Source organism: Corvus hawaiiensis, chromosome 3, assembly GCF_020740725.1.
Source record: "Corvus hawaiiensis isolate bCorHaw1 chromosome 3, bCorHaw1.pri.cur, whole genome shotgun sequence".
Lineage (NCBI taxonomy): Eukaryota > Metazoa > Chordata > Aves > Passeriformes > Corvidae > Corvus > Corvus hawaiiensis.
In genome coordinates, this window is record NC_063215.1 from 75130486 (window position 1) to 75144789 (window position 14304).

A 14304-nucleotide genomic window follows, 5' to 3' on the forward strand; every position below is an offset into this window, starting at 1 on the left:
TCAGTTCTGCAGTACTCTATCTGATGTGCTATAACCACTTTAGAAAGCTGTGCCTCTGACATCTGAGATACCAAGCTTTCCTCCTCAATTGAAGCACGATCCATCCCACAGTTTTCTTCTATAAGATGGTTTCCTGGTTAGAATATCTTCCTTTTTTCACGAGCCATGCTTGCCTAGTGTTTCTAGAGGAGTCTGACTCTGCTAGGGATTTTTCTACAGCAATTTGAGCAAAGGCTTAAAGCAGAAGCAACATACACACAGGGTGACTTGCTTTAAAGTTCAGAATGCCTACAGATACTGGTGTAACCTGGAGCTGGTATCTTTGCTCCTTCCTGGAGAGTGGTTTTCTGCTTGATTGCTAAGGCTACCTTTTATGCCCTCTAGATTTTTTGTGTGTGTGTGTGATTAAATGAGGAGACAGTGGAGGTTAACCCTTTGATTCCTCAAAAATAGTAGTAAGTATACACAATGCTGAAAACATCTATAACTACTAGTGATTTCATGGGCACTTGTCTACTTGGCTTTTTCCATTTCAAATTTCTAAACACTTTGACGTTCTATTCTTACAATTCAGCAATTGTATGAGAAAAATAAATTGAAAGATTCTGATGCAGAACTGAACTAATCTGTTTTCATAGCCTAGCAGTAAATCCTCTATCACATTTAGGAAGATATTTTTAAACAAAGATAATCTTAAAAGGAAGAAATAACCAAGATTAAGAAGTGAGATGTGGTTGGCTTTTTCATGTCTGTCTCAGATTTTTGTGACTTTAAGTGAGTCAACTTTTAACTGACACAATGCTAAATGGAAAATATTTATATTTCCTCTTAAGAGTGTTATAAAGCTTAATCTTTGAAGTGTCTTGAGATTTTTAGAAGGAGGAAGCAATACATGCAGAATTTTGAGGATAATTTCTCATGGTTTATGAGAACAATATATTAAGTCTAACTCTCTAGAGCATTCATAACTTCCTTATAAATTGTCAAGATGAAATAGTTTGCTACACATTTCCAGGTGCTAGAGACTTGCAGTATTCACAGACTATTTCTTTTCATTATCTTCACCAAGAAGTACCTGGTTTTCCAGTTGTGCCTGCCATTAGAAGGCAAAAGATTTTTCTATGTTAAATTATCCTAAAGCAAGGTATTATTTATCTATGGTGTGATTAAAGGGAGCAGCTGCTTTTTAGTCTTTTAAATGAGTGAACTCTGTAATTTGGAGACCCACAAGCTCTTTTTCAGCAGTCTCTGCATTAACAACTTTCTAATGCTCCACAAATCATCACCTTAAGAATGTACATATCTTTTTTTTTTTGCTTTGCTGCTGAGCAAATCCTGTAATTTCAAGTCACAGAAGGAACAGCGTATTTCCAAGTCAGCAGTGTGAGGGTTATACATCAGACTGAATGCACATGGCCTGGGTATTTGGCTGTCAGAGAAACAACTGGGAGTTAAATGTAGAAAGTGGTGTTAGTGTGGTGCCACACTGATATTGATAGAAATAATCAGGCCAACAGTAAAAGCCTGAGGAAATCCCAAATGTGTAGGGACAACGTGTTACCTGCTTATGTGGCTTGGTGGAGGTAAGCTGAAGCCTAAATGAAGCTGTGCCTGATGTGACGCCTGGTAACTTGGGCAGCTTTTACCGCCAGGTTCAACCTGGTCAAGTAGAACCATTTGAAAAAACCAAATCTTTCTCAGAAGATGTTTTTAGAGAGGGGCATAGATGAATAAGCCATCTCAGTTTCACCTAAGGAATAAACAAGAAAGAAAGGAAGGGTGTTTTCATTTTTCTATTTTATGCTCATAGGTGTACTGTGAATAACTGGACAGGCTGGATATCTTCTGTCTCATCAGCCTTTATTTAAGGGAGTTTCCTAATTCTAGCACTATATATAGAATGCCTAATATAAGGGCATGGGTACATCTAAAGCATTTCAATGATGTAGGAAGGTGTGCACACACACACACACACTCAGAGAGGACTTTGCAGTGAAGGTGCAGTAAATTGTAACTGCCTTGCAGTTAGCAAAACTGTGCCTTGCTTGGCATTGCAAACAGGGGCTTGAGGCCACCACTAGCAGAAACAGGAGCTAAAGATGTGATCAATGGGGGAATATGACAGGTTGGTCTTTTTTTGTTTGTGTTTCTAGTTTGCTTTAGACTAAACTAATGAATTCTTAGTAGCAGGCCACATTAGATGTTAAATTACATCTCTCATAAAAGCAGATTCTTGGCCTGGGTGGCATAGCTGCAGTGGAAGTAAAGGGAATGTAAAAAGAAAGGTGTCTTCATCTTGAATTCTCTTGGGTTTGCTTGAATTCTTTTGGATGATACAGAAGTCTGTGACCTTTTGTTCACTCAGCCAGAATGACCTAGTAAATGTCCTGTATGTAATTAGGGCTTACTAAAAATCAGCACAGATTGAATAGTTAAGGTTCAATAAAAGAAAATGGGCCAAGCAAAGCATTTGACTAAGAGTTGCTTTTAAGTCTCTTCTTATGAGCTCAAGCTATTCTCTTACTAATTTGGTTCCAATCTGTTCTGTATAATACTGATTAGCAAGGTGGATACATTGCTTGAACCATTGTTTAGAATACATGTGGTGGTGTGTCAAGACCTACTTGTAAAATAAATTCTTAAAATGGAGATGTTTAGGTTGTATTTTTGTAACCATAAGAAGAGTTTTTCTGTAACAGGAGTTACCAAAATATCTCCTGTTTGTTCAAAACATTTTTTTTAATATTCACAGCTTTGGTGATATGCTGTTCTGAAGTTATTTGTTCCCTGAATGGTGTTAAATTGTGCAGCTCAAAACTTTTATTTTGAATTCAAGCAATACGTCATGGAGACAAACTCGCTTAACCATGATGCTGCATTTCTAACATTAGATGAGGTTTTTTTTAGAATACTGAGGTCTTGTGATTCTACTGGGTGATGCATGTGGAGTTGTTGGAAAGATTTTTGTTCTTAAACTGTTTTGGCAAAAACATCAGCTAAAATAATTAACATTGCTCAGAATAGTATACAGGACCGTGGTTGGACAGAGGAGTGTGGTTATCTGTACTGCTGGAATCTTGGCTGCTGGAGATTAATAGCATTCATGAGTCTGAGGTGCTTTTTAGGTTCTCTTTCCTATCTGAGTATCTGTTATTGAAGTATGATTCTTCTAGTGTGAAATGTATTGGCATTAACCTAAGACTTTTCTGACTGCCGAAAGGCCTAAGTGTCCCTTAAAGGTTGAAATAGTAGGACACTAGTACACTGCATGGCTGGAGACTTGCTGTGGAAAATATGTATTGCCTGGATGCTTTTCTTTGCATTGGTTTTAAAAGCAAGAATGGAAGGGCTGTTTGCTTGACTGCCTTTAGAACCACGAGTTTGCTGCCTTCTCGAAGAGCAAGTCGGAAGAGGGGCATTACTGCATAGAAGTAGCCTAGAATAGAAAGAGGGTTTCCAGTCATATCCTATGGTTTCTGCTCTCTGAAGCAGTGCTGAGCTCCTCAGAGCCGTAAGTGGAAGTAGGGGGAGAGCTGGGGAGACATGCTAATGAAACCCTGCTGGACTGTTCAACATCACATCCTGCCTGAATCTTTATATATTGACTTCCTTATTTCAATATCACTTTCTAACATTTATTTTAGGACAAGACCAGAGTTGTGTCTCCTATTATTGATGTAATTAATATGGACAACTTCCAGTACGTGGGGGCGTCAGCTGATTTAAAAGGCGGTATGTACCTGTACTGGAATACAGACTTTAAAAAAACCCATCAAGAATCAAAGCTCATAATCACTGCATTTGTGGAATGGGCAATTAACATACTGTTCTTCCCTTTCATAGATCTAGTTTCAAGTTCTGTAGGTCACTTGCTTCTTGGCTTGGATTTTAATTGGCCTTATCATTCTCTGCTTTAAAATTCATCTTTATTATACTAATTCTTATAAGTTTATGCTGCCTTTTACCAATATGCAGGACTTGCTCCAAGGTTTGTAGGGTTGTGTAAATGTGTCAGCAAAAGCTAATAGCCAGAGTTTATGGTTCTCTTTTTAGATAACACAGGCTTTAATTGCTCACTAGTTTAGAAGCCCATCAACAATGCAGTGTCTATGAGGTTTTTTTCAAGATGCTGGTTTGCTTAAAAAATTTAACTCTTCTGAATAAGCAGAAGACTTTGGAATATGTTTTAAAAATAAATGTTTGTCAGCCATGATCTGTAATTGTGAAAACAGTCACACGTGACCACGAAAATTTGTAGTGTTTATACTTCTGCCATTAAAAAAATCCACTGTTAAATTGAGAAATACTAGTTTCAATATGTCTAGGTAGTGTAAAGCATTGACAGCAAATATCAAAATTACTTTTGAAGCCCTAAATAAGAATAAATAAAAAAAATTCTTCTCATCTCCTTTTTCAAAGAGAGAGGGCAACTGCATGCTAAACTCCTTACTTATTACAGATTTTTAAAACTTCTTTCACTGCTAACAAGAATCTAGTATTTAAAATAGCTATTCTCTACCCACTTATCCCCTTTTTTTATTATTGTTTGTAAGTAATTGTTCCCACAACCCTGGAAACTGACCTGTCTGCATAAAGGTGTAAGATGAGCCACACTATAAAAATGATAGTGCTGTTCTCACAGTGTCCCATCTTTTTCTGAGTGGACTTTCTTGAGTGAGGAAGGAAAAAACAGTTTCAAGTCTATTCTTTTAGGTTCTAGTCTTTAACTGGTCACCTAGATTGTTCCAGTAAACTAAAATAAAAGCAGTATTTGCATGATGTTGCATATGCTACAAGTTCATCAGTGATCTGGAGGCGAGAGGTTCTATATCCTTTTAACTAATATTTTGAAATGATGCCTACGGTGCATATATTCACAGTATGTTAATGTATAGTTCTGTGCTATTGTGTGTGCCAGCATTATTAAACCTTAAGGCCTTTACTTGATCTATTCATTAAATCTCGACTACAAAAATCCCCTATACCATTATGTGGCTTTTATTGTCGTCTGCAAGAGGAGAAGGAATTCTTTCCTTGAAACCTTAGATTGGTTGCTGCTGGGTTCATGCTAAATTCTTTCCAAGTGGGAGAAGATTGAGAGATTGTTTCACTTGCTACTGCTCTTCATGCTTTATCTTTGAAACTACATTTCCCAATTCATTCATTTATCTATTACTGTTTAGTACTCATTTTTTTCCCTTTGTGCACAATAGAGATTGGATTTTTCTTTTTTTTTTTTTAAGGTTTGTGAAGCCTATGTACTTCTGATTGAGGAGTGAGAAACTGTCTCTTTTTAACATTAATAGAAATTCTGCACATAGCAGTGTGCCAAGCTATTTGAGGGTCAGTTGGAATATGAATAATATATTTCTTGTCAGTTCCCAAAAGACAGATTGCCATGTTAGAGGCTCTACAGCATTTGGCACCACAGGACATTTCCACTGGGGCCAAGTCTAAACATGGAAACCGAACTATGCTTTCAACTTTAGGTACAGTGTCTGTGTGGCTGAAGCATGGAGAGTTGAAACAGCTGGGACAGCATTTGTGCCTGGTCTGTCTTGAAAGGACTTAATCACCCAAGACAAGCAACCTACCAAGTGGTACACACTTTTTTCTAAGTGGACACATCTGAAATAATTCCCAAGTCTGGCCAAAACTAAATCCATGCGCTTCATATTACAGGGGTTTTTTGGGGGGTTGTTTTTTTGTGGGTTTTTTTTGGTGGGGGAGGGGAGTTTCTGAAAGTGTTTATGCCACCCCGAGAAACTCTGTAATTACTGGAACAAGCTGTAGTTAACTGAGATCTAATAATTTAGAATATGCCTGTGATGCAGTTTACACTGGATAGAATTTCATACTGGATATGCACTGTGTTTAAAAATACTCCTTTTACAGAGTTACTGATACTATCTCATTGAGTGCAGATTTTTCCCAGAGTCTGTGAAAATGGAGACAGAAAACCAGTTTTGAATGTGTAGAGACTTTATACACTTGTTCAGTTTGTGAGAGTGCTGTGTTCCAAAAGAGACCCCTTGTGTTCACTGGAGGACACAGTAACTGTCTCTATTGCTGCTGCTGGAGAGCAGTGGGTTGTTCAACTTCTCCCAGATGCAAGTAATTTTGCTGGCTATCTAGGATGAAATGCGGCTTTTTAACGGCATGGAAATATTGGAACTCATTTTACTCTTCATGCTGGAGCAGTACTGTAGGTTGTAGCCATTTTACAGTTTTGCTACTTGGAGTTTTGGAGTAGTTAGGCAGTCTTTCATTTTTACAATGCAACATTTCATGAAATACTCAAACATGGAGAGAAAGCTGGCATATGTGCTGTAAAGACTGTTCAGGGTAATTTCTGTATTGTGTGTGCTAAGTATCTCATGAGTTAAAATGAAAACTGTGGAGTTTTTAACTTCCTACATCAGTCATTGCTATGCACCTTTACAGATGCAGACAGGCAGTTTGTAGGGCTGTAATGTTGTCTGTTTACTTTAGCTTTTTTTCCCACTTCCCCACAAGGTAATTGCTTTATCTTTATACTGGAGAATGAAAACTATTGACATCTGTGCACCAGAAGTCTGGAAATCATTCATTACATGACCTCATAGGATCTAAATGTGTTTGGCAGCAGGCAGAGCGTACAAGGCTGAGTTGTGAGGTGTCCTGGGAGAGGACTATGGGCCTTGTACAGTTTTTTAATAATGTTCATGATTATGGTCATAACCCAGCACAAAAACTGTTATGAAAGTGTTTCCTATATGAAGTTTGTCCTATACCAGCTCTGTACCATTGCCTAAAAGAGGTAATTTAATGGCTGATATGTAGAAAGGTGCTATAGGCAACCTATTGATCTTGTCTGTTCTAGTCATCTTTGTGCTTCTGTGCTTAACTCATGGCAGGCCCAGACCAGTTGTTTGTGTGTTCACACTTACATGTATATGCATAAGGAAAGTAAGGTTTTGGTGCTCTAGCACTATCCTCAGGTTTTAAAAATGATGCACTTAAAAACACAATGGGAAAGTAAGAAGTTAAATGGATGTTAAGAAGATAAGTGGAACCTACATAACTTGTTGTGACCTTCATGATAGAGAGCTCTTGCTGTCAGAGTACCTCCAAGAATACTGCATAAAGCCTGTGTAAATGGAAATATGCAATCACTTCTAAAGAGTAGAAATGTAGTTACTCAGTAAAGATTGTTGGGAGCATTTGTAATGGCTGGAAGATCATCATATGGTATTTTCTATTTGATGTAGGGGTACCACTTGGGTTTCCTGCTTTGTGAAATAAATGAAGACAAGATCCAAAGTTATTTGGTGTTTGAGATTTACTCTTTCTTCTTTACCTTTCAACTGGACTCCTACTTGTTTGTTTTCTACCCAGAATTTTGCACAAGTTTAAGTTTTAATTTAAATTACGGTTCCCAGTGTTTTTAGTGAACATTATGTTACTACAAATTGAATGATGACCACAGTAATTTTAACAGCCTACTTTTCTTCTTGAAGGCTTTGACTGGAACCTTGTATTCAAGTGGGATTACATGACACCAGAGCAAAGAAGAGCACGACAAGGAAATCCAGTTGCTCCCATAAAGTATGTCTGTACCACCACTTCTCAAGTAGATTGTAGTTTGCAGCTAAGCAAAGTTAGAAATCATCTTCTCTGAGTCTGAAAGAATATCTTTACTATAGCTTACATCAATATTGAAATTTCATTAATATATATGGAACATTCTGAGACTCTCAGAAATAAATGGTATTTAAAAATAGTTTAAAACACACCAGTAAATTATTTACTCTTAAGAAAAAATAAATGTCACTTTGTTTAAAGTTAGCTTGTTTTGATAGCTAAAAATACAGCATCAGTTTTAATGTCTTGCTGCTGGCACAAATTGCCACCCTTTAAATGAGGGGCTTATGAGCCAAATGGAGATTTGAAAGCTGCCTCAGAAGGTGGTCGTGGCATTGTGTATGCCATAGAAGTGTGTGGAAACAGCATTTGAAGTGACAGATGCAAAATAAGTTGCCTTCAAAAGCATTGCCAGGTTTTTCAAGGAGGTATTAATCTTGATGTGCAAATAATAGTTACCCCAAGTTCATGGTTCTGTTTAATTTAATTTTTCTTGTTTGTTTAGGACACCCATGATAGCTGGTGGATTATTTGTGATGGACAAATCCTATTTTGAAGAACTAGGGAAGTATGACATGATGATGGATGTTTGGGGTGGAGAAAACCTAGGTATGTGTATTATTTACCTTCTGATCAGCCTTGAAAGAAAGCAGGTTTCATCACTTCCTTTACTGTCAAGGAATCATGGTTTTCCTGATTTTGTGCAAAGAGGGTTAAAATCAGAGTTAAAATTTCATACATGTTATTGCTAAAATCCAAAATGTTTATTTCAATGAAAGAATTATAACAAATTAAAAATGATATGCTAAATATGAGGGAATAAAAGTATTAGCTCATTGAGCAGTGAATTTTTTTTGTAATGGAAGTTAGTTGGTAAAAACATTACAGGCTGTAGATAGGCAATTAGTTTCAAAAATGCTATCTTTTTTGAAAGTCAAGCATCATCCTAAGTTATTAATTAAATATAGTAATGTTTAAATGCTGACAGCTGAAGGCATGTTTTTAAGATGTTGCTTAATTTAATAATGAAAAGTAGGATACAAGAGGAGTTTAATGTTAACCTTAAATCAGTTAACTTATCTGACTGAAGAATTATCTGTTTCTAAACTTTGCCAGTAGTATGTTGCTTGGCATCTAAACTTAGTGAATTTTGTAGTTTTTATACCCCTTCTTTAGCCCTATGAGATACTGAGGGTCAAGAAGTCATTTTTTCTGTAAGTCCTCATTTTCAGATGTTGAAGTGAGTGAAATTTAGGCAAGAGGGAGGAGGGACTGAGAGAACTTGTGCTTTGGGCATTTCTTCTTTGACCAGGTGGTTAAATCTGGCCTTAGTAGGTTTTTGTAGTTATTTGCATTACAGTATTATACAAAGATTTTCTCCATGTAAGACCAGTATGTGTTACTTGTGTTAAAACAAAAAAAATTTGAAAGGAACAGAATTCTACAGCTCCTCAAGAATTCCAGTTTGTCATTAGTTTAGTTTTTTGGGGTAGAGATGCATCTCAGACATTCCAAGTAGTGTGTTTTAGGAACACTTCTCAGGATAGAAGCTTCTCTACTGCACGTGCTAGCTGCAAAATCCTGAAATACCTTGAACTTGTAAAAACCCACGAGTATTTTGAGTTACTGAAATCTGCATATGCATTAAGCATATGCTTGGCCTACAAGGAAGTGTCTGCTGTATAGAGACATGGTAACCAAATGTTTAATGCTACTGTAATGCACTGAAAAGTTGGAAGTGGCATCCCTATAGTCCTGTCTCTGACCATCCTATGCAGTACTTGAAGAAACCCTTCAGATATTTTGAGCAATTACATTCCATGTTTCTGTTGTCTTGCTCTTTTGTCTGTATAGTGCTAAATTGTATTAATGTAAACATAATAATTTTTTCCTTTTTTAAATGTCATGGAAAGCCATTGGATAAATTTGATGCAGCAATACTCCTATTCACTCTGAAAACCACTTTTACCCCTCAAGCACTGAAATATTTGATTAGTTACAAGCATGTACTTTAGCAACTGAGTTTTTTCTGAACACTTAGCAACTACTTTTGTGCTTTGATAGTTGAGGCCTTGATAGCAGGAAAGGGCACGAGCAATAGCTCCTTTCTCGAGGATGCCAAGAGATGTTTATGTTGCTCCTGCTGCATTCAGTTCCTCCCTCTCCATGGAAAGAAGATGGAGACTTAGGGGTGCCTGAAAAGCAGGCAGAAGGCAGCTAATGATTTCTTCCTAGCTGTCAGACTAATTGAAGATGAGTAAAAATCACATGGCATATGATTTAATTGGCAATAAATGACGCATGCACCAGATAACTGGAAATCTGTGATGTGCAGTTTAAAATTCAATGTGCACACTTGTCAGGCCTCTTTACTCTCAAGCATAGCTCTAGATCAGTCGCTTGGTGTTACATGCAAATAACCTGCTAAATGGACTAGCAAAATAATTCTGCACATCATATTCATTTATAAAAGCTAGCATTTTTCCTTCAAGCATGTACAGAGCAGCTGTTATATGAGGTTTTGTTCACATGTCAGTATCAATTTGGAAAATTTCAAGATGAGCCTGCAGTATTTTCTCTAAACTGCCCAGATTACCATGAAGATAGGTACACTCTCAGACTGTTGCTAAATGTAACTGGTAACACGTGTCTGCTGTACAAAAAGCAGATCAAGGTTAGTTCAGTCTTGTCTCCAACTCAGCAACTCCAGTTCTCAGTATGTTTATGATGCTTTTTGATAAGCTTAGGAGAATCGGAGTACACCAGAAAACTGGGTGGACCATGAGAAGGTTTGGGTCTAATTTGAAAATCTAGGCTTTTCTTACTAATTTTTCTAAAATCAGGGAATGAGTAAGACATTCCTTGTCTTCTATATTGATGACACACTCTAATAAAAAGAACGAATCTGTCACAGAGGAGTAACTTGATCTCATAAAGAATTTTTGACATGCTACTAATGCCTTTTCATTTAAAAACTATGTCCATTGAACTTGCTCCAGTAGTAAAATTTCTTTTCCTACTGTTTGAGTATAACAAAATGGTTGTTTTAAGGCAATTTGTGGGGTTGTTTTGAGTTTTAGTTGCTGTAAATTCTTTTTTCTTCTTCTGTGCAGGCTTTAGAAGCCATGTTGGTGCAAATAAGAATTAGTTTGCTTCTGCCTATATTCTAGTCCTTTGCTCTCTTTCCCACTGAGCCATTTTACATAATGTTCACTTCTTTTGAGATTCTTCATGATCTAAGGTGCTGGAAGGTGTACAAAAATTAAAAATTATTTTTGCCTGCTGTCCCATGTAAATGCAACTGGATAAGTTACTGTCAAAGACAATATTGTCTTTCATGTTTTTTGAAGTATGATCTATCTATAGCTTGGACTATGTTGACTGTACAGGATTCATGGATATGGCCATCAAGAAGAAAGACAGTTAACTTGCATTGCCAACAGATGAAATCACATCTTTTTATTTACTTTTAAAAATTTTTTACATTTCCCTGGACATGCAATTAAGATGATGCGTTCTCTAACCTGTAGTTGTTGGGTTTTATGTTTGTTTTGGTTTTTTCAAATTTAGTTTTGAAGTAATTCTGCTATTATGACTTCTTTTGTGCATGTGGAGGAGGGCTTCTGAGGGAAGAAGGCATGTCACGTAGTTTGTCATAAAAGAGAGACACTGACTTTAATTTAGAGATGCCTTTTTTTTTTTTTTTTTGTAAACCTGTGGAAAGATGCTGAATGGTTTTGAGGAGGCTTGAAGGCTGTCTGGTATGAGCTGCTGGACTAAAGGGGGAATCATCAAAATTGAAACAGTGCTGCTGGAAGCACCCTTCTTACTGCACTTACGTGGAATTAATGTGGAAAAGTTCTCTCTCAGCACTAGGTGACTTCTGCTATCAGAGGTCAAAACTGAGAAAAGCATCAATATTTCTAGACCTTCTTGTCATCACTAGCTGGCTCAGATCATTAGATTAGCTTAAAAGTGTACTGTCCATAACCTTCAATTTACAAAAGTTAAGTTTTTATTTGGTCTATCCTCAAGTCAACATTGACTTGATATAACTCCTTCCAATGTTTGGGAGTGGTTTTTTTATCTGCTATAGTAAGTTAGCAGCTTGAATCTGTTGATTATTTTAGTTTGCCTTGATTTCACTGTTATTCCATCTTCAGCTGAAAAATTTTATTCTAAACTAGATCGTTATTTATTAAATGTATGTACTATTGTTTACTCTTCAGATAAAGCACATACACCTAACTCACTGGCAAATGGCAGCAGGGTTTATGGATTTGGGCAATGCTGGTAACTTCAGATACGAGAAGATACACATTTTGCTTACAAGATAGTATGTTTATTTCTGCTGAGCTTGCAGAATCATAAATGCTGAGATATATGCCTTTGTTTATCCTAGAATTTATCAAAAACTGTCTTGCTGATCATCTCAGCAACAATCACTAAAAGCCTTCTCTCTGAATAGAATACAAAATAACAGTATTTTATGATATTGGTCTTTCATTCCTATTTTTATTTCAGAGATCTCATTCAGAGTTTGGCAATGTGGTGGGAGTCTAGAAATCATCCCTTGCAGCAGAGTGGGTCATGTATTCCGCAAGCAGCATCCTTACACGTTTCCCGGTGGGAGTGGTACTGTCTTTGCAAGGTAACTGCTAAATAGCCATGATTTGGATTTCCTCAGATGATCAGCAGGTGGCAGTAACTTCATTTAAGGGATCTCATCTTTAGGAATATTTGCAATATTATTTGTCATGGTAAACTATTAATTAAAAAGAAACTAATGACTGAGTCAGCTATGTAGGTTGAGAGAAGAACCTGATCTGAAAGAGGGAAACTTCTGGTGGACGCAGACTGAGAATCTGGAAAATAAGGAAATGCTTAGCTTGGTATTTCATCAATATTGTGTTTATTTGATTTTAAAGAAGTCTTTATTTTCAGAACTGTGTCATAGAACTTCATTTTATAGACAGTTTCATTGTTCACTAAGAGCCAGAATACACTAAGTTATGAATATGCTTTGCTTGCTTTTTGTTAGCATGTGATCAGCATGTGAGAGGCAAATGATTATGGAGACTGATTTCAGTATTTGTGCCAGTCTCTTGGCAACTTAGTTCTCTCTCATATTTGCTTTTCCTGTGCTATGTTTAAAAATGCATTTTCTACAGACCTAAGAAACTGCAGTTTTAAAGGCTTAGATTAGTATGCCTGTTAATTTTGCTGGTGATACCCATGCATAGCAGTAGCTGAAATACTGAGCTGTCTCCTCAGTTTCTCTTCTATAAAGTGGAAACAGCAGTGCTGATTCATGTTCATAGTGGTTTTTACTTAATATGGATAAAAGTATTGCGTGAATGTACCAAGGGCATTTTGATCAAGGCTGTATCAGTTGCAGTTGAAGAATCACTGTAGATTTTGGTTTAGAGAATTGGACTTGATGCTCAGGGGGCTGAAGAAGTACAAGTTTTGGCTACGGTTCTGTGGGTTAAGAGCTGGAAATAAAACTGTTTATTTACCCTTGAAGGGATGTGGAGCCCAAACTCTGTTCAACATGAAGCAACACAGAGAGTGCAGATGTACTTAAATTCATAAGAATCTTCTAAGCTGCTGATATTTTTGGACTTGTGATTCACTTTAGACTGAGGAATCTCCTTAGGGTGTAGTTCTTCCCTTCCATGCTGGTTGTGCCACCAAGGTGACTTTAATGAATTTAATAGTCTGCTAAAATAAAGTCACTGTCCTGTTTCTCTCAGTAGTTATAGTAGACACAGTAGTATTTTTCTTCTTTTTACCCATTCTTTGTGGTTTTTATGCTGCAGTGAAAAATGAATAATAGTATTTATGTGAACACAAAAGCTAGCAATGAAATATCCTCAATACATAATATCTCTGTTGCAACATTTATAGGGTGCATCAGGAGAGTAGAAAGATTTGCCTTTCCAACTGCATTATGTAATCTTAGGATGCAACTGGTTTAGTTTAATGAGGTTTTGAAATGACAGTGTCATAACAAGGAGCATGGTTAATAAAAGTGAATAAATGTATGAATATACTGTGCAGTTTTCCCATCTTTGGGGTGTTGCCAAGATGCTGATTTTTCTTGTGCTGTAAATAGCTTTCTTGGATGTCAGACTGATATAATGGGATGCCTTAAAATCAATTTCAGCAATGAGAGAATATGAAACCTTAGGTAATCAGATATCTGTGTAATACAGATATTATAATACAGATGTGTGTGGGACCATGGCGCCAAGAAATTTGGTGCATGGGATCTGTGCTAGTGGCACAGTTGGGACATGTTGGCTTATCTCTTGTCTATCTCTTGGCTGTAAGCAGTTTGTTCTGGACTGCTCTATTTTTAGCTGACTCATCAGTATGCATGGCCTTTTGGCAGCCCACACAGGTTGGAAATTTTGGATGAGACACTGAATGTCCTGGCCATGTGATGTGGGCAGGTACAGCTTGTGTCCAGCAGGATTTGTGTGACCAGTAGGTGCTGCCTTCACACAGCACTCCAGATGAGCCAGTGAGCCTTGCAGGCCCCAGTCTGCTCCAAGCAAAGCTGCCTCTGATCTCTCCGTGCTCTTTCATTAACTGGCTCAGCATTAGGTGCACCCCATGCTGTGTTCCTCAGCACCCTGAGTTCTTCAGGGCCTTGCTAGTTCAGGCAGTTCTCAG

General features: G+C 37.2%; 1 protein-coding gene across 2 annotated transcripts in view; it reads left to right on the plus strand.

Annotated features, from left to right (window-relative positions):
- Positions 1-14304, plus strand: part of GALNT2 (polypeptide N-acetylgalactosaminyltransferase 2) — a 95403-nt gene that overhangs the window by 69585 nt on the left and 11514 nt on the right. For both annotated transcript variants that reach the window (XM_048297901.1, XM_048297902.1), the window contains exons 8-11: positions 3645-3732; positions 7500-7587; positions 8129-8232; positions 12148-12274. In XM_048297901.1, the coding sequence (XP_048153858.1) occupies positions 3645-3732; positions 7500-7587; positions 8129-8232; positions 12148-12274 (407 nt within the window). The remainder of the gene's footprint in view (positions 1-3644; positions 3733-7499; positions 7588-8128; positions 8233-12147; positions 12275-14304) is intronic.